Here is an 18,660-nt window from a genome sequence, read left to right as displayed (position 1 = left end):
GGAGACCCCGGTCTCAGCGGAGCTTGAACCGGAGTTACCCGGAACTTGTGGGTGAGCCCATTGGACTCTCTAAGCGCACCTTGTGCTGAACAGGGACCCCCAGACCACCTTGATGCAGACTACGGAAGTGGACTAAGACATCCATCCCTGCTGTCCCTGTGTGCTCCAGTGTCCCTGAGGGGTAACAGATACCAGTGATATATTCTGTCCCTGTGTGCTCCAGTGTCCCTGAGGGGTAACAGATACCAGTGATATATTCTGTCCCTGTGTGCTCCAGTGTCCCTGAGGGGTAACAGATACCAGTGATATATTCTGTGCCTGTGTGCTCCAGTGTCCCTGAGGGGTAACAGATACCAGTGATATATTCTGTGCCTGTGTGCTCCAGTGTCCCTGAGGGGTAACAGATACCAGTGATATATTCTGTGCCTGTGTGCTCCAGTGTCCCTGAGGGGTAACAGATACCAGTGATATATTCTGTCCCTGTGTGCTCCAGTGTCCCTGAGGGGTAACAGATACCAGTGATATATTCTGTGCCTGTGTGCTCCAGTGTCCCTGAGGGGTAACAGATACCAGTGATATATTCTGTGCCTGTGTGCTCCAGTGTCCCTGAGGGGTAACAGATACCAGTGATATATTCTGTGCCTGTGTGCTCCAGTGTCCCTGAGGGGTAACAGATACCAGTGTTATATTCTGTGCCTGTTTTCCACCTGCTTGATGTACGCAGAACCTTGAACCATTTTTAACATAAAATTGTATTTACTTATTTCACGATGTGCGTTGTGCGCTGTTCTTTGTTTTGTTTTGTCTAGTTACCCAGGGTCTTGGGCTACCCTCTGTACAGCAGCAGACGCTCCGTTTATTTGACTGGTAATACAGATAACATTTAAGATATCCACTTTGGGTTTTTAGTGGTAATATTTAATCACTATCCTATCACAAATATGAATTCATTTTAGCTGCGCACTTGTATTGTTATTTGTGGAAGGTGGTGCCTGTATCTCTGCACAGTTTAACTATCCTGCGTCACGTGGTCCAATAGGAAGCCGCCAGGGATGACATCACGGCTTCCTATTAGCCCATAGGATGGGGGGGGGGCATTTAAAGCCGCCATTTCGATAGCCCCATCTGGGCCTCTATCGCCTTCGGAGGTAAGTATCTCGGGAAGCAGAGAGTCCCTGGAGCTGAAATTAACGCTGTTCAGCTCCACACACAAAAAGTGTCCCTAGGAGTGTTTCTGTAATCCCATTGTACAAATATACTTACACAAACTGACGCACCCAGAGAAAACTCATATTAACACAATGTCACACAGGCACTTACACACACACAGGGGGTTATTCATGTGATAGTGCCAATCAGGCGATCTTACATGGAAACCGCTATTGATTTTGATAGGATTCCCCCTTATTAGCACTCACAGTTTAATAAATAACTCCCGTAGCTTAAATACAGACACACTGCTACACTATATAGAATGATAAGTATATGTACACGCACACATGTACAAAGCCACAGCGTTTAACACTGTATATACTGATATCAATCATAGTAAGCCGGTGTATTGGATTGCTTGTATGGAAGCTGCGGCCCAGTTATTTCTTTACATGGGCCAGGGTGGGTTCTTTGCCGAGTTACTAATGAGGACGTACATGGACCATGCTTGTTATCTGACCATTTTTTTTCTCTTGTGTCTCTGCAGACAGAGTTTTGGTACCATTATAGAGGTGAGTGAGGGATCAGGGTTATTACAGGACAAAGCTCCCGGAGTCTGGACACAGACACAATGGACTATATTTTAAGTTCTAACACATATATATATATATATATATATATATATATATATATGTATATGTATATGTATATATATATATATATATATATAAATATATATATAAAACAAAAAGAAGCGCAGGCTCCATAGCATGTAACTGTATAAAAACAGGGTACATTTATTAAACCAACCAGTCCCAAGGAAATGTACTTACAAGATTCTAAAAAAAAACACACATGGGAGAGAAATCTCTAGAGGGAGTCATCAACATGGGCGGAGGAGTCCGATATAGATACTGTGCACCTGATCATCAGGGGTGAAGAAGTCACAAAGCGTGATGAAACGCATAGGGACGTGGTGACGTCATCACATACGGATGTGTGAGAGGAGTTCCTGAGTCTCCAGCAGATCCAGCCAGCTGATCCTCCTATTGCCTGTACTTCACCACAGACGGAGGAAAACAAGTGAGACATTGCAGGAAGCTGTGGGGCAACGCCAGCTCGTGGCAGGAGCTGTATGCGACCAATCTGATGATCAGGTGCACAGTATCCATATGGGACTCCTCCGCCCATGTTGATGACTCCCTCTAGAGATTTTTCTCCCATGTGTGTGTTTTCGTCGAATCTTGTAAGTGCATTTCCTTGGGACTGGTTGGTTTAATAAATGTACCCTATCTTTATACAGTTACATGCTATGGAGCCTGCACTTCTTTTTGTTTTTTATCTGTAGGTTCACTAGTGGGAGGCTATACCACTTTCTTGAAGCTGCAAAGTGCTCCTGGGATCCGTTAGTTTGGAACTTTATTTTCTCTGCTATTTTCATAACAGTGGAACCATTTGAAACTTATCCTTTTTGGACTTTATGATACACATTTTTATTTTAACATACAAAAAAAAAAATATATATATATATATATATATATATATCACTGTTTATTATTATATTTATTAATTATATACATGTTTATATAATCTTATATATCACTTATCACTTTACTTTATAGCGCTACTCTTTGTGTGTATATATTTATATATATATATATATATATATATATATATATAAAAACAGAAAGTGAATCCCTGCGCTTCTCCATTGAGCTATCAATAAATGGGAAAATAAATATAAAATTATTATATAAAATTAGTATGCATTTAGCATAGGGACCTGCTTCTGAGACTTACCTTGGTAGACGTTAGCGGATATGCAATGTTGTGATAATGCCTCATTTGCATGTCGTTATCACTAGCGTCCGGTATAGGTAAGAGAGAACATATGGCTTAACATGATGTTATTGTCCGGTGAAGATACACCGTTATTATTAATGCGACATTGAGTTAGGTTAGCGCCACGGTGACTGACATACCTGAGCTGGGAGCTCCTGCTCCTGGGTACAGTATGTGTATTTCTTAGGGTAATATACACCTGGTATCTTCTGTTCACAGATTTGAATCCGTGTAAACAGAACCCGTGTCAGAATGGTGCCATCTGCCAGCAGTATCACTACAGCTACACGTGTCTGTGTCCCCCACGCTACACAGGCAGACACTGTGAGAATGGTAAGAGATCTATATCCTAACACTACAGCACGACAGGTGAGAGATCTATATCCTAACACTACAGCACGACAGGTGAGAGATCTATATCCTAATACTACAGCACGACAGGTGAGAGATCTGTATCCATACAATACAGCACGACAGGTGAGAGATACATATCCATACAATACAGCACGACAGGTGAGAGATCTATATCCTAACACTACAGCACGACAGGTGAGAGATCTATATCCATACAATACAGCATGACAGGTGAGAGATCTATATCCATACAATACAACACGACAGGTGAGAGATATATATCCATACAATACAGCACGACAGGTGAGAGATCTATATCCATACAATACAGCACGACAGGTGAGAGATCTATATCCTAACTATACAACACGACAGGTGAGATATATATATAACTATACAATACAACAAGACAGGTGAGAGATCTATATCCATACAATACAGCACGACAGGTGAGATATATATAGCTTTACAATACAGCACGACAGGTGAGAGATATATATCCATACAATACAGCACGACAGGTGAGAGATATATATCCATACAATACAGCACGACAGGTGAGAGATATATATCCATACAATACAGCACGACAGGTGAGAGATATATATCTATACAATACAACACGACAGGTGAGATATATATATATCTATACAATATACAATACAGCACGACAGGTGAGAGATATATATCTATACAATACAACACGACAGGTGAGATATATATATATATCTATACAATATACAATACAGCATGACAGGTGAGATATATATATATCTATACAATACAACACGACAGGTGAGATATATATCCATCCAATACAGCACGACAGGTGAGATATATATATATCTATACAATACAACACGACAAGTGAGATATATACAGTATAGCAGTATATAACATCATGCAGGAAAGGATTTTTCCGTGCTATATAGTCTTGCGGTTGCCTCCAGCGCTGAGGCTTTGCTTGGTAAAGCCCCTCATTCTTAGGCCTTGGTCATGCTTACTGCTTGCTGGCAGAGGCGCGCTGAGGCGCTCTCCCGCTCAGCACTGAGCCCCTACAGCCGCAATTAGAGCAAGTGCGCGGAAGCGCAGGTCTTAGGGAATTTTAAAATTTCCCCGCTTGCCGGCGCGCAGGACCTGTCACGTGAGCGGTTTGCCCAACGAGGGCGAACCAGCTCCGTGACGCCACTGGCCCGCCCCCAGCCCGCCCCCTGACGGCGCGCAGGGAAAGCACCCGCAAGGCCAGGGAAAGCACCCGCTTTGCCTAAGACGCAGCGCGCCTCAGCACGCCAGCGGGGAGCCTGGCCGAGGCCTAAAGCAGCGGTGCGCAAACTGGGGGGCGCGTCCCCCATGGGGGGCAGGAGAATTTCTAGGGGAGCGCGGGCAGTTACAGAGGCCCTGCTCTCTTCCTCATGGTATTTAAATTAAATGCCGGGGAGGCGTGAGGCCTCTGCAACTCACTTACCTGCATCCAGTTGGGTCTCTGGCGACACGTCGCCATGGCAACGTGACATCAAATGACGCCACAGGGTCATGTGAAGTCACGCGTCACTATGGAAACGCGCGTCAAATGACACAATGGTGTCACATGACCTGCAACGTCATTTGACGCCGAGCCATCGAGAGAGGGGGTCGCGAACGCTGCGGCTCCCAGGAAGGGGACCCGCAGCTCAAAAAGTTTGCGCAGCGCTGCTCTAAAGAACTCACCAACATAATGATTAATCGTTTCACCACAAGGGATATCCCCCAAACTGGTACTGGGAACGGGTTAATGCAAACAGAAACACTCTGCAAACCTCTGTCCCCAGTGGTAGTTATACTCAAGTAAAATACATAACTAGTCCGAGCTATATGAAAATTGGGGGTGCCAGTACAGGGCCCAAAATACCAGCAGCTACTCCACCTGTAGATGAATTCCACACGGAGTTTGCTGCCTGTATACTGTATACTGTATACTGTAGGCAGGGTTTGCTGCCTGTATACTGTAGGCAGGGCTTGCTGCCTGTATTCTGTATACTGTATACTGTAGGCAGGGTTTGCTGCCTGTATACTGTACACAGGGTTTGCTGCCTGTATACTGTACGCAGGGTTTACTGCCTGTATACTGTATACTGTAGGCAGGTTTTCCGATGTCAGATTTCCTGGTCTAAATCCCTGTCCAAAAACGTATTTAAAAGGTGATGATAAGTTGATGTAACCACCGTTATAACCTGGAGGATAAGAGACGCCTCTCTGTGTGACTCCTTTCTGTCTGTTCTGCGGTTAATAAACCCGCAGCAGCCAGTGAGAGTCACTGGGGCGTATTCATGTAGCGCGGAAGTGGTTATCGCCAAACAGCGCGGTATGGTATATTCAGGCGTGGCAGAATATGGTATATTCAGACGTGGCAGAATATGGTATATTCAGACGTGGCAGAATATGGTATATTCAGACGTGGCAGAATATGGTATATTCAGACGTGGCAGAATGAAATGGGCGCGGTATGGTATATTCAGACGTGGCAGAATATGGTATATTCAGACGTGGCAGAGTGAAATGTGAGAAAAATAATCATTCTCTATTGCAAATCGAGTCTGTAAACCCCAGCACCTCGAAGCAATGTGTGCTCAGCCGGGGAAAGCTGCTTTCACAGCTGCACATATATCCAACGCCACGTCAGTTACATACCACCATGCCCAGTGCCATATTTACTAAGCAGTGCTACTGCATAATACAGGGGGGCTCAACTCCAGTCCTCAAGCCTCCCGCCCCCCCCCCCCAACAGGTCAGGTTTTCAGGATATCCCAGCTTCAGCACAGGTGGCTCAATCAGAGGCTCCGTCAAAGACGGAGCCCGATTGAGCCACCGCTGTTGAAGCGGGGTCTGATTGAGCAACCTGGGCTGAAGCGGGGTCTGATTGAGCCACCTGTGCTGAAGGTGGGACTGATTGAGCAACCTGTGCTGAAGGTGGGACTGATTGAGCAACCTGGGCTGAGGCGGGGTCTGATTGAGCCACCTGTGCTGAAGGTGGGACTGATTGAGCCACCTGTGCTGAGGCGGGGTCTGATTGAGCCACCTGTGCTGAAGCGGGGTCTGATTGAGCCACCTGTGCTGAAGGTGATACTGATTGAGCCACCTGTGCTGAAGGTGGGATATCCTGAAAGCCTGACCTGTGGGGGGTGGGGGAATTGAGGACTGGAGTTGAGCCCTCTGCCATAATACATCTCCGAGCCCGGCTTAGTAAATCGACCTTTTCAGCTGTTGAAGTGAATGGCTGGGTGGTGTCTCCCAGCATTACATGTGTCTCTTGGATTTATTACAGGAGTAACACCGCTTTATAGCATTTTCTGGTCAATTCACTTGAACATAAGGATGTCGTCGAGCATGCGAGGGTCTCGTATGGAGCAGCACTTGATAAATATGACCCATAATGCTGTGCTGCACAAGGAACGCGTGACCCGGCTCTTTCTCTCTCCGTAGAGCGTTTTGAGTGCTGGTATAAGAACGGGGGATGCTGGCAGTATTGTACAGACACGGCTCGGGCACTGAGCGTGAGCTGCTCCTGTGCACAAGGATACACCCTACAGGAGGACGGCAAGCGATGTGGCAAGTCTGGTAAGCAACAGTCATTTCTTAGGCCTGGGTCCCGCTGCGCTCGGTGGCGCGGGCGGCCACACGCGAGTTCCCCACCAGCAGGGGAATCCTGCGGAGCCGGTCCCGGTCCCCCCTGGCTGGACAACTTACTACACGCTGTGGCGCGTCAGCCGCTATGGGATACAAGAGAAAGGTGATCCCTAGCGTTGACGCGTCACGTGGTGTGGCTGTGAGCCAATGGGGAGGGGAGGCTTCGGGAGGAGGAGAGGCTTCGGGGAGCGGGGAGGAGTGTTGAGTGACAGCAGCGTGAGTGCCTGTCTGTGTGTGTGTGTCTGAGTGCGTGAGTGCCTGTCTCTGTCTGTGTGTGTGTATGTGTGTCTGAGTGCGTGCGTGCCTGTCTGTGTGTGTGTATGTGTGTGCCTGAGTGCGTGAGTGCCTACCTCTGTCTGTGTGTGTGTGTGTGTATGTATGTGTGTGCCTGAGTGCGTGAGTGCCTGCCTCTGTCTGTGTGTGTGTGTGTGTATGTATGTGTGTGCCTGAGTGCGTGAGTGCCTGTCTGTGTGTGTGTGCCTGAGTGCGTGAGTGCCTGTCTCTGTCTGTGTGTGTGTATGTGTGTATGTGTGTCTGAGTGCGTGCGTGCCTGTCTGTGTGTGTGTATGTGTGTGCCTGAGTGCGTGAGTGCCTACCTCTGTCTGTGTGTGTGTGTGTGTATGTATGTGTGTGCCTGAGTGCGTGAGTGCCTGCCTCTGTCTGTGTGTGTGTGTGTGTATGTATGTGTGTGCCTGAGTGCGTGAGTGCCTGCCTCTGTCTGTGTGTGTGTGTGTGTATGTATGTGTGTGCCTGAGTGCGTGAGTGCCTGTCTGTGTGTGTGTGCCTGAGTGCGTGAGTGCCTGTCTCTGTCTGTGTGTGTGTATGTGTGTATGTGTGTCTGAGTGCGTGCGTGCCTGTCTGTGTGTGTGTATGTGTGTGCCTGAGTGCGTGAGTGCCTGCCTCTGTCTGTGTGTGTGTGTGTGTATGTATGTGTGTGCCTGAGTGCGTGAGTGCCTGCCTCTGTTTGTGTGTGTGTGTGTGTGTTGCTTTACTTACCCGAGCCGTGGAGGGAGGGGGGGAGAGTAGCGGGTCCCTCCGCTCAAGCCACGCCCCCCCTCCCGCTCAAACCTCCCACTCCCGCCCACCTCCCGCTCCGGCTCCCTACAGACCGCATATCGTGGTCTGTGTATGTCAGCGCCCCGCCTGTCTGCAGTGCGGGCGCGCTGACTCTGGGAGCGGGGCCTTTGCCTTATCTGTGCAAGAGTCAATGTAAGAAGTATATGCCCAATATGCTAAAGAGGCAATGCAAGGCGGCTAATAATTTAGAGAATTTTTATATATAGGATTGAAGCAGGGGGTCTCCGGAGCTGAACCCCCCGGCTTCCGGAGATACTAACCTGTGAATGAGGTGCCGGTAGCCGCTCTCCTCGGCTACCCGGGTTCACAATATGTCCTCTGTTCAGAGATTTCCTGCCCTGCGGACCAATAGGAAGCCGTGACATCATCAGGTGCCGCCTCCTATTGGGCCACGTGACGCGGGAGCTTTAAACTTTGCCGAGATACCGGCGCCCCCTTTGGAGGTCTGTATCTCGGGAAGATGGGGGTCCCTGAAGCTGAAATAAATGGGGTTCAGCTCAGGAGACCCCTAGCTTCAATCCGGTGCAAAAATATCTAAATAAATATAACACAAAGCACTTGGATCGCGCCTTTAAAAGAGGAAGCGCAATTCAGTGGGGCGAATTTTTTTTGCAATCGTCGACCGTAGAAAAATGTAATTACCCTGAAAGTAATTGTTTTACTTATTTGAATATTGTCGGGAACACTCCACCTCTCTTAGGCCGCGCGTATAGTGCCCGTGACCAGAGACGCGACGGGACGGATGACGTCACCTGTCGCCGCTAGTGAAAGTTATATTTCGCTTTGTGGCGGAGTCGCGGGCGTACTGGCATTTGATTTGTTCAGGGGCTGTCACGATGCCAAGGAAAGGACAGGGATTAGGGAATGATCACCTAAACCATACTAATTGTAATTATGAAAAATAATAATAATGTCTTATAATCGATAATTATCAATGTAGGTAGGTGCAACTGTGAATTGAAGTGAATCAGAGAAAATAAGAGATACAATGTGTTTGTATCTCTGAAGAAAATTCACTTATATGCACACTCCTGAGAGTAAAATGTAACTTTTAATATACAATACTTAAAACATATATTACCGAAAAAGATGGTATAATAAACACTAAAAATAGATTAAATAAAGTAAGTACATACACCCCAGTTTGGCTCTCCAAAAAATATATAAATACTCCAGTTACTGATATTGCTGGAATACTGGAGGCTCAAGAGGGTGCAGCCAGTCCAGGTGAGCCCAAAAGAGCTCAGCACTTGCAATCACTAGAACAGAACATCTATTGCCTCGCACAGCAGCACCAGGGAATGACGTGTGATTATGTCATCAGTCCCCGTTATGGGGCTGTTTTTAACATAGAGTCTTTCCCAGTGATTCATTAGTGCAGACATATATATAAAAACAGTGTAGCAGCTAGGACCTTGTCTTAATTATATAGTGTTGCTAACTACTATTTACAAACAGGCAATGATCATTCCCTGGTGCTGCTGTGCGAGGCAATAGATTTTCTGTTCTAGTGATTGCAAGTGCTGAGCTCTTTTGGGCTCACCTGGACTGGCTGCACCCTCTTGAGCCTCCAGTATTCCAGCAATATCAGTAACTGGAGTATTTATATATTTTTTGGAGAGCCAAACTGGGGTGTATGTACTTACTTTATTTAATCTATTTTTAGTGTTTATTATACCATCTTTTTCGGTAATATATGTTTTAAGTATTGTATATTAAAAGTTAAATTTTACTCTCAGGAGTGTGCACATAAGTGAATTTTCTTCAGAGATACAAACACATTGTAGCTCTTATTTTCTCCGCTGTCACGATGCGACAGCCCTTGAAAAATCTAATAGTTCCAGCTTCCAACGTTCGCGATGCGACATCGCTCTGTCGCATTGTCGCCGTCTCGCTTACTATAAGCGCACGCGGCGGCGGCAATGTATTTGTTTTTGGGCGACGTCGCGGGCACTATACGCACGGCACTCCCTCTTTTACTCACTCACTTAATGCCCCCTCCTCACACACACCTCCCCCTATGAATCACACACACACTGCTCCCACAGGACACACACAGCTTCCTCCCCCAAGACACACACACAGCTCCCCACCCAAGACACACACCTTACCCCCCACCCCCCAAGAAAAACACACACACAGCTTAATACAAATTAAATTGCAGTTTTTCTTAATTGCGGTGTAGTCAGCCTTTAACCTGTAAATAGTAGTAAAAAAATACACAGCTAGCCAGTTTCCAGAGCCAAAATCCACATTTCTAATGCATAAGAAACCTCTCTCTACAGCTCGATTTCCCTGTGGACTGATGGCTACCTCAACACGCTCCCTGCTGGACCCCATTCTGGACTCATCCGTAAACGAACCAGAACCTGGGCAGCGCTGTCTTTTGGAAACCACTGAGCACTCTCACGCTGGCTCTGTTGTCCTTAATAGCTCTCTTTCTGATGCAGCTGATCTCCGATCTGATCAGAGAAGCTTAAATAGAACAAGAAATGTCCGTAATGAGACTGCTGGAAGACACCACAGTAATGAGACTGCTGGAAGACGCCACAGGAATGAGACTGCCTGGGGACAGGCCGGTAACAAGACTGCCTCGAAGGGCCATGTTAATGAGACACACTACATAGGCAATGAGAATAAGACTTCTGTGAGAGATGGCAGGAATGAGACTGCCTTGGGACAGGGGGGTAACAAGACTGCCGAAAGAGGGCTTATGAATGAGACATCCTGGATAGACCATGATAATGAGACCTCTGCAGGAGATGGCAACAGTGGGATCACCGAGCTGAGTGATGGAGATGATACGGTTAAGAAAGACAGTGGGAATAAGACAGCTTGCGGGGAGGACCCCAGTGAGACCTTCAGAGAAGTAGACAACGATTATATATTTGACGATCATCGGATTGTAGGGGGGATGCTGTGTAAGCTAGGGCATTGCCCCTGGCAGGTGGGTAAACTCTGCCTTCGTGTAGTTACTATGTCTCTAGTACAGCTGTATGTACAGTACTACATAACTGATGATATCCATTGTGGTGCTGTATTCCTTATGAACAGATAGGCGTCCTCTGGGGGTTCTTACACATTCATTCAGGGGATTGCATGGAATGTGATTACAAGCTCAATTCCTGTTTGTCAATGTTTTCAAGGGTCAAATTAATGTCTGGGGAGCACGGGTAAAAACTGAGCAATGTAGAAGATCTTTCACTAATTCCCTGTCCGTGCCATTTCCAATCTCCCTCTCTCCAAGCTCTGATTTTATATCACTTCATCTATATCAATGTCTCTCCAGCCTTTCTGTCTCCTTTATTCTGCCCTCCTTCTGTTATCCTTCCTTTCTCTCTTAACTCTTCTTTCTCCCTAGATTCTCTCCTTATCTTTTGATTCACTTTCTCCTCTTCATTCATATTTGGGTTATTATTTTTTTTGTCTTTGCCGTCTTCCCCGGCTGCTCTCTCTTTGTTCTCCCCCACCTCCTTTCTCCATACCGTGTCGTCCTTTCTCCCGCTTTCTTTCCCTTCCTCTCGTCGGATGTTTCTCTCGCTCTACCCTTCCCTCCTCTCATTGCAGGTTCTGATTTACACCGCCCGGGGGCAAGATTTCTGTGGTGGGAGCCTGATTAGCAGCCGTTGGGTCCTGTCTGCTGCTCACTGCTTTGAAGACATCAGGCCACATCACGTCACCATAGGTGAGTGACTTTCACGTAACACACAGAGTTCCAGAGCTGATCATGTTCAGTCTTGGAAGGGACAAGATATTCAAATACAACCACCAATCTCAACCTCCCACTGCCCAAGGATGCATATGTCTACTGCCTATTTTTGAGACCGCAAAAATTCACAAGTTGCTGGAATAATTTTTATGGCAAAATTCCAAGGAAGATGACACGAGGTACATTGCTTTAGTAATGTGCCATTCCAGGTTACAGTCCAAAAGTGTACATAGAATTACGCTCAAATCTCAAGCTATATATGCATTAACTTACTGTGGATATCATTCATTCACCAGGCACATGTTTTTATCCTTAGTACATGAATGTGCAGTTCACCAGCTGAATGAATGAATGTTATATGGTAAATGAAAGAATTAAGAGTTGGCACTCGGTAAGTGAACGATTCCTTGGAATCTGGTTCTCATTGAAGTTAATGAATTTAAGGAATCTTGATCGTGGAAAAGGGAAATAACAATATTGGTTTTTTTTGGCATCCCGCAGCTAAATGCGTGAGAGCTTAGAGAAAATACATGAATAGCAAAGAGCAAGCATCATGAGAATGACTGAGTGAATACATGAGTCTGTATTCGATGAATACATTGAGAATCTGCACAAGGAGAGTGAGCAATATATTTAATTAATTAATATGATGAATTAATAAGAGTTCGATGAATGAAGCATGGAATTGGGTGTATGACTCTCCAAGGGGTAAGTGATTGCATTAATGAGAGCCTAAACTGGTTTAATGAATGGCTTAGATCAGTGGTGTCATATGAATAGAGGCACTCCAGTAGTCTTCCAAAGGTAATACATTTATTGCACAAGCATTGCCCTTGTTTTTCCAATGACACCGCTGGTTCTGCTGGACTATTGTTGCTGCACACCCGTGGTACTTTGTAACCTGCTACTGTGAGTGCACCTGTATCTGGATTATTAGAGCAGGGGTGGCCAAATCCAGTCCTCAAGGGCCACCAACAGGTCAGGTATCAAGGAAATCCCTGCTTCAGCACAGGTAGCTCAGTCAGTATTACTGAGCCACTGATTCAGCCACCTGTGCTGAAGCAGGGATATCCCTAATACCTGGCTTAGAGTCATGTGTTTACTTATAGGACGCTTACATCTATGACATGATAACAGTTATGCTACAAGCTCTGCTACTCACTACCATTGAGACCACCAGAAATTCCCCCACGTGCCCAGTCATATGCACAAGGGTAATTATGTCATGTGTCGTTTGTGCCTTAAGGGCACGGCTGTACCGGCCAAATGACAAATGTCAAGTTGTAAGACAATACAAGCCTAAGCAAACTGTCTAATTATAATCGTAGCTTTAAGTATCTATTAATGAAAGAAATCCTGTAAAACATACTCGTCTGTGGCCCTCACACACAGTCCTGATTTTGGATGAGCTTGCCCCATTTGTTACTGTTCCCAGTGTTACATTCATGGCTTCCTATTTACCAGATTGCAAGCTCTTTGACTAGTGATCTCTTTATCCACTTTACAGTTCAACGTGTCGGCGTAACCGGCTTCCTTAGAAAGATACACTCAGTAGAACACAGGATTCCTCCCCAAAAAAAGTACAGTGGAGAGTGCAACGTTTCAGGTCCAAAACGGACCTCTCATCACCGCCGGAAATCTTGCACTCTCCAACTGTTCCTAAATGACTGGGAGATTGCTGCAAAAGACTTCTGTAAGTGGAGCTCTACTTAGTACTTTTGGAGGGGAATCCTCTTTTCTATTGGTTGTTTCTATTGGATTTCAAGCATGTCTGTTTAACTGATGATAGCATTATACTTACTTTGCAAATAATTAACAAAACAAAAAGAAGAATTGTGCACTGGGAAACAGCCTTCTTAAAATACATCAAACGCAGATTGTAAAGACCCTCCAAAGCCATGAAAATATTAAACATTGAAAATACTTATAGTTGTCCATTCTTCAAAGGTGTAAATCATCTCCATTTAACTTATTAAACATGCCACCTGTATGTTCTAGTTCACTTTGCTCCTAGGAGGGACTGCCTCTTACATCCACATGTATGTAAAACATAACGAGTGTAATATTTAGTGATCTTGTACTCCACTGGCCAAGTATTTTAGCCCAACCACATACGCTTTCTGCGTTCAGCCACTCCAGAGAAATACATTGAAATGGAAGTGACCTGAATATTTCACAGGGATCTTCAGTTGATACTGTAGTTGACATATAGAAAGAGGGACAAGCAGGTCCATTAAGTATCACTCATTTGGAGAGGTTTTCGCTCATTGGAACCAATGGTTTCATAGATCCCACTATTCCAAGTCAAAATTATTAAAGACGAAGTATACATTATATAAAGGGCATAATACTTAAATAGAAGTTGCAACAATGATCAAATCACAGCACCAACAAGAAACTAGGCCCCTTTTCACATTCCTCATCTCTCAACCGTCTTCATTTTGCTATCTACTACTCATTTCTATGTTTGCATGCCTTTTTTTTATCCTACTCTATCTTTCTCTCCTCTCTTTTTACATCCCTCTTCTGTTCACTCTACCTCTCTACTTTTTTCACATTTCTCTTTACCCAACTTTTCACGTCTTTCCTTACTCTTGTTCTCCAAACTTTCTGTTTTCTTCTTGTCCCACCTTTACCTCACCTCTCTCCTTCTCAAACTCGTTCTTAAAATCTTTTTCTCCTTTTCTCTCACCTCTTTCTGTGTTTCTCTTCTCATGACCCCTCCCTTCTCCCACCACCATCTCTCTCCTTTCAGGGGACTACGATAAGTACCGACGTGATCAGGACGAGCAGAAGATCGCTGTATTGCAGGTTTTCTCCAACCCGCACTACCAGAAAGACCATTACGACCATGACATTGCCATATTGTTCCTGCGTAGCCCGGCTGTCTTCAGTGACTATGCTCTGCCCATCTGCCTTCCCAGCCCTGGGCTTGGGCACATGTTGACCCAGGAAGGCGAGATAGGGCAGGTAAGCGGCTGGGGAACCACGCGGGACATGGGCCCTTTCAGCCGCTTTTTGCTCAAGGTTCGGCTGCCCATAGTGAACCAAGAAACATGTATGGCATCCACGCACCAGGTGCTGTCAGGAAACATGTTCTGTGCTGGATACATCATGGAGGCCCGTGATTCCTGCAAAGGGGACAGTGGGGGTCCCTTTGCGGTGTCCTACCGTGACACCTGGTACCTTCTAGGTGTAGTGAGCTGGGGAGAAGGCTGCGCGGCAGAGGGAAAGTATGGCGTGTATACAAGAGTGGCCAATTACATCTCATGGATAAAGGAAACAGTGGAAGATAAAGAAGGAGCAGACGAGCCACTGGTCACCACGTTATGAGATCAAAGAACCTTTGCTACTTCTGTAATCAATAATTGGACCCTTTATTGCAAGAGGCACTCACAGCAGTGAACAGGTTAACCACATTGCTCTGCAGTATGCCACCATGATTCAGCAAAGAATTAAAAACAAATGCCCATAGACTCAGTTGTGCGTGGAGAGTAAGGGCCTGTCCTGAATTTACCAGGATGTGTTCAATGTAATGGTGCTTAACTGTTGACGTTGCAACGTCCAACGATTGTTGCAATAAATGAATCCGGAATGTCTGCTGCACGAAGTGCTACAGACCTCACACATCGGTTGTGATCCAAACACATGGTGAGGAACCATCCCGTGTTATAGAAAACATAAGAATAAGTCTCCTCTTCTGTCCAGAACTTATTGACAACTTCTGGAGAGACGTTTTTCACTAGTAATGGGCAAACCCACGGTGATGGCCATAGGCATCATAATGCCAACTACGTTAGATGGCTACATTTAATGGCAGGTACATGTTTAATAAGTTAAAATTAGGTGTTTCATGCTTTTGATAAAAATTATAGCGTTATACGTAATGTTTAAAAAAAAAAATATATATACATATATATATTTAAACAGTTCCCCAACCTCCCCCCCCCCCCCCCAGAAGTGTTGTACCTTAAGGATTATGGTAATTAACTCAACTTTTACCTCTCTCAGTTTTCTTTCCTAGCTGTTTCACTGGGTCTGAGAAGGGTGCAGGAGTAAATCTAATTACCTTATCATTGGAGTAGTGCAAGCAACATTGACAATCAACCATTCTGCTCCCAGCTTTTTGCTGGGCCCCCATAACAAATATAAAAGAAGAAAGTCTGTGAAACGTGATTTTAATTTTTTTATAATACTTGTCTGACATCAATAATCTCATTTTAATGTATTAAACATTTCCCAGTCATATGGCCCCTCGGTTATGAGGCTAAATACACTGCAAGTCTCTCCAGGACTGATATGGTTAAGCACCTCAATGCAATAGCGGCCCCAGCGACACTATCTCCGTTTATTTAAAACATTACGGGCCCACATAAAAGCTTAACTCCTGAGAACTAGGTTGATTATATAATTAAGAGTACTCCCATCCTGGCCGCTCTACATGAAAGGTGACCCAATATTTTCTGGTCAGACTTCCACTTTCCCCACATACAGATGGGTATCTGTGCATTATGGAAACAGCAGAGTATCTGCAGGAGGGGAATAGGACCACTGCATCGATTGTACATTACTGATTGCATGACTGAGCAGAAAGAAGTGTCTATCATGTTGGAAAATGGCTTTGCACAACACATTGCAGTGTCTGTGAGTGAGAAATCACTTGTATAAGTGTAACCTCCCTCCCTCCTATATTGGCGACTAAACGAGTTATTTACTAAAGTCTCCAGGGTGCAAAAGTGGGATAAAACGAGGCCCCCCAAAAAGCACCATAATTATCAAACTAAGGGCATTCCATTGAAAGCAGTTGGAGATTTTACTTTGATAAATCTAGTGCAATTCTTTTGCACCCTTTTTGCCCCGGTTTTTGTGCCAGGAGACTTTAGTAAAGAACCCCCTAAGTTTTAATCTTGCTTCTCCCTGTAGCTATGGGAAGAGCGGGCTTTAGTACCCACAGTATAAATAGTCCTGTCTTTTTTTTAGCTCTTGTTCTATTTTTTAGTTCTCTATTTCAGTGTTCAGTTTTTTTAGTTAGTGTCTAAATATTTAAGTGCTAAACCCGAACATAGGAGCAGCTGCAAATTGCTGCAGTGGGTTAGTCAGTGGAAACGGCCAGACAACTACCAGACTATCGGGAGCATTGGACAGCAGGGGTCCTGTCAGTACTTGTGGGTCCTAAGAGAGGTCTCCATTATCTCAAATGAAGAAGGAATACACTAGTCCTAATCTAGCAGGAGTCACCTCTGGTAGTCCACCTAAGAGATCCCTCAGGTTGAGGGCAGTGAATAATTTGTGCGAGAGAAGTTATTGTTGTAAGACGACATTGTTGCTGTTGAAGATTCTACAATAAAGAGTCTCTATTTTGTTTTACTAAAAGTCCCTGGTCCCCATCTTTGATCTTCATCAGCTCACCCAAGAGCTTATGGCTACTTTATCAACTCCACTTACGCGCCAACCTACGTAAATCTCCATCTAGGCTGGTGGGAGGCACTGAATGTTTTCAGAGACACCACGAGTAGGTATACCGAATGTATAAAACTATGGATTAGGTATATCGACGATATCCTGATCCACATGAGAGGCAGGAAAAAACGTTTTGAGGAATTTGCAAACAACTTAAATCCAAACAATCATAACCAAAAACTGACATCAGAGATTGACTCGGAATCGATTACCTTTCTAGACCTCGTGATTTGGAAGGAACCAGATGGATCAGTAGTGACAACACTCCAGCGGAAAACAACTGCGACCAACTGTTATCTAATAGGAAGATAGTCATCATCCTCAATTAATTAGAGGTATATCGGTGGATCAGTTTCTGCGCATCCATAGAAACTGCTCAGACCTGTCAGAATTGAACTTCCAATCCCAATTGATGAGACACAGATTCCTAGATAGAGGATACAGCTCAAACACCATCAAAACAGCCTATATATAGGTGAGCATTAAAGACCCCCAGGGTAAATCTTCTAAAGGATAAAACACCAAAAGAAAAGAACACTAAGTTTGATAGGGACCTTCAATAAACAGTGGCAAGAAATAAGAAAGATCATGGAGAAGCATTAGTACATTTTACGAGATAATGAAGATATTACAGAGATGCTAAACCCCCAGCCTAACAGTCTGGAAATGGTTGAAAAGCCTTAAAAGGTATACGGGCACATAATCATTTCAAATCCAGCATTCCTATAAGTAACTGGTTAAATAAAAGCCCCATAGGTTCCCATTATCATTGTTTATTTGTAAAGTGCCAACATATTCCGCAGTGCGGTACATTAGGGGTACAGAGTGACATTTATTACATAAACAGAGTGGCATACAAGTAAGGACAAACAAGCGCAAACAGATACAAAAGGTTTGTGGGAGCCCTGCTCATGAGAGCTTACAATCTAGAGGAAATATAGGGCAATGATTAAACAAAGTGTAAAGTGGCTACTCATTGTGGGATGGCATATGTTTCAGGAAGGAGTATGGTCCAGCTGCAGAGATAGATCTATTAAGGTTTGGGGGGGTTGGATGTGAGGGGTGTTAGATAGCATGGAGTCAGGTCCATTCGCACAGCTGATATCAATAAGATTGGGGGAGGGGGGTAGATGTTATGAGTGTGCCAGATAGCCTTCGTTAAAAAGGTGTGTCACAGGAGACAAGTACTTTAAACACCTTTTACCACCGGGATCACTATCACCAGAGAGGACACAATAATTGAATAAATAGAGTTTATTCTGGCAAGCCAGCAAATACACCAAATACAAGATCACAGTGAAACACTCACCGACTGGGGGTCTGGGTGGAAGTCTCTAGCCTCAATTAGGTGCAGGAGCCTGCTTCAGAAGGCTTATCCTGTCCGCTTCCTGCCCCAGGCTTCT

The 18,660-nt window shown here is 45.0% G+C and overlaps 1 protein-coding gene across 2 annotated transcripts in view; it reads left to right on the top strand.

Annotated features, from left to right (window-relative positions):
* LOC142465581 (venom prothrombin activator porpharin-D-like) overlaps positions 1 to 17,170 on the top strand; it is a 34,358-nt gene extending 17,188 nt beyond the window's left edge. For both annotated transcript variants that reach the window (XM_075569613.1, XM_075569614.1), the window contains exons 4-9: positions 1,700 to 1,724; positions 3,214 to 3,327; positions 6,808 to 6,942; positions 10,374 to 11,035; positions 11,656 to 11,773; positions 14,553 to 17,170. In XM_075569613.1, the coding sequence (XP_075425728.1) occupies positions 1,700 to 1,724; positions 3,214 to 3,327; positions 6,808 to 6,942; positions 10,374 to 11,035; positions 11,656 to 11,773; positions 14,553 to 15,130 (1,632 nt within the window). In that variant the 3' untranslated portion in view covers positions 15,131 to 17,170. The remainder of the gene's footprint in view (positions 1 to 1,699; positions 1,725 to 3,213; positions 3,328 to 6,807; positions 6,943 to 10,373; positions 11,036 to 11,655; positions 11,774 to 14,552) is intronic.
* The last annotated feature ends 1,490 nt before the right edge of the window (positions 17,171 to 18,660 follow it).

The sequence above is a fragment of the Ascaphus truei genome, chromosome 14, assembly GCF_040206685.1.
Source record: "Ascaphus truei isolate aAscTru1 chromosome 14, aAscTru1.hap1, whole genome shotgun sequence".
Lineage (NCBI taxonomy): Eukaryota > Metazoa > Chordata > Amphibia > Anura > Ascaphidae > Ascaphus > Ascaphus truei.
Note: the sequence above shows the minus strand (reverse complement) of the source record. Positions and strands in the feature narration are given on the sequence as shown.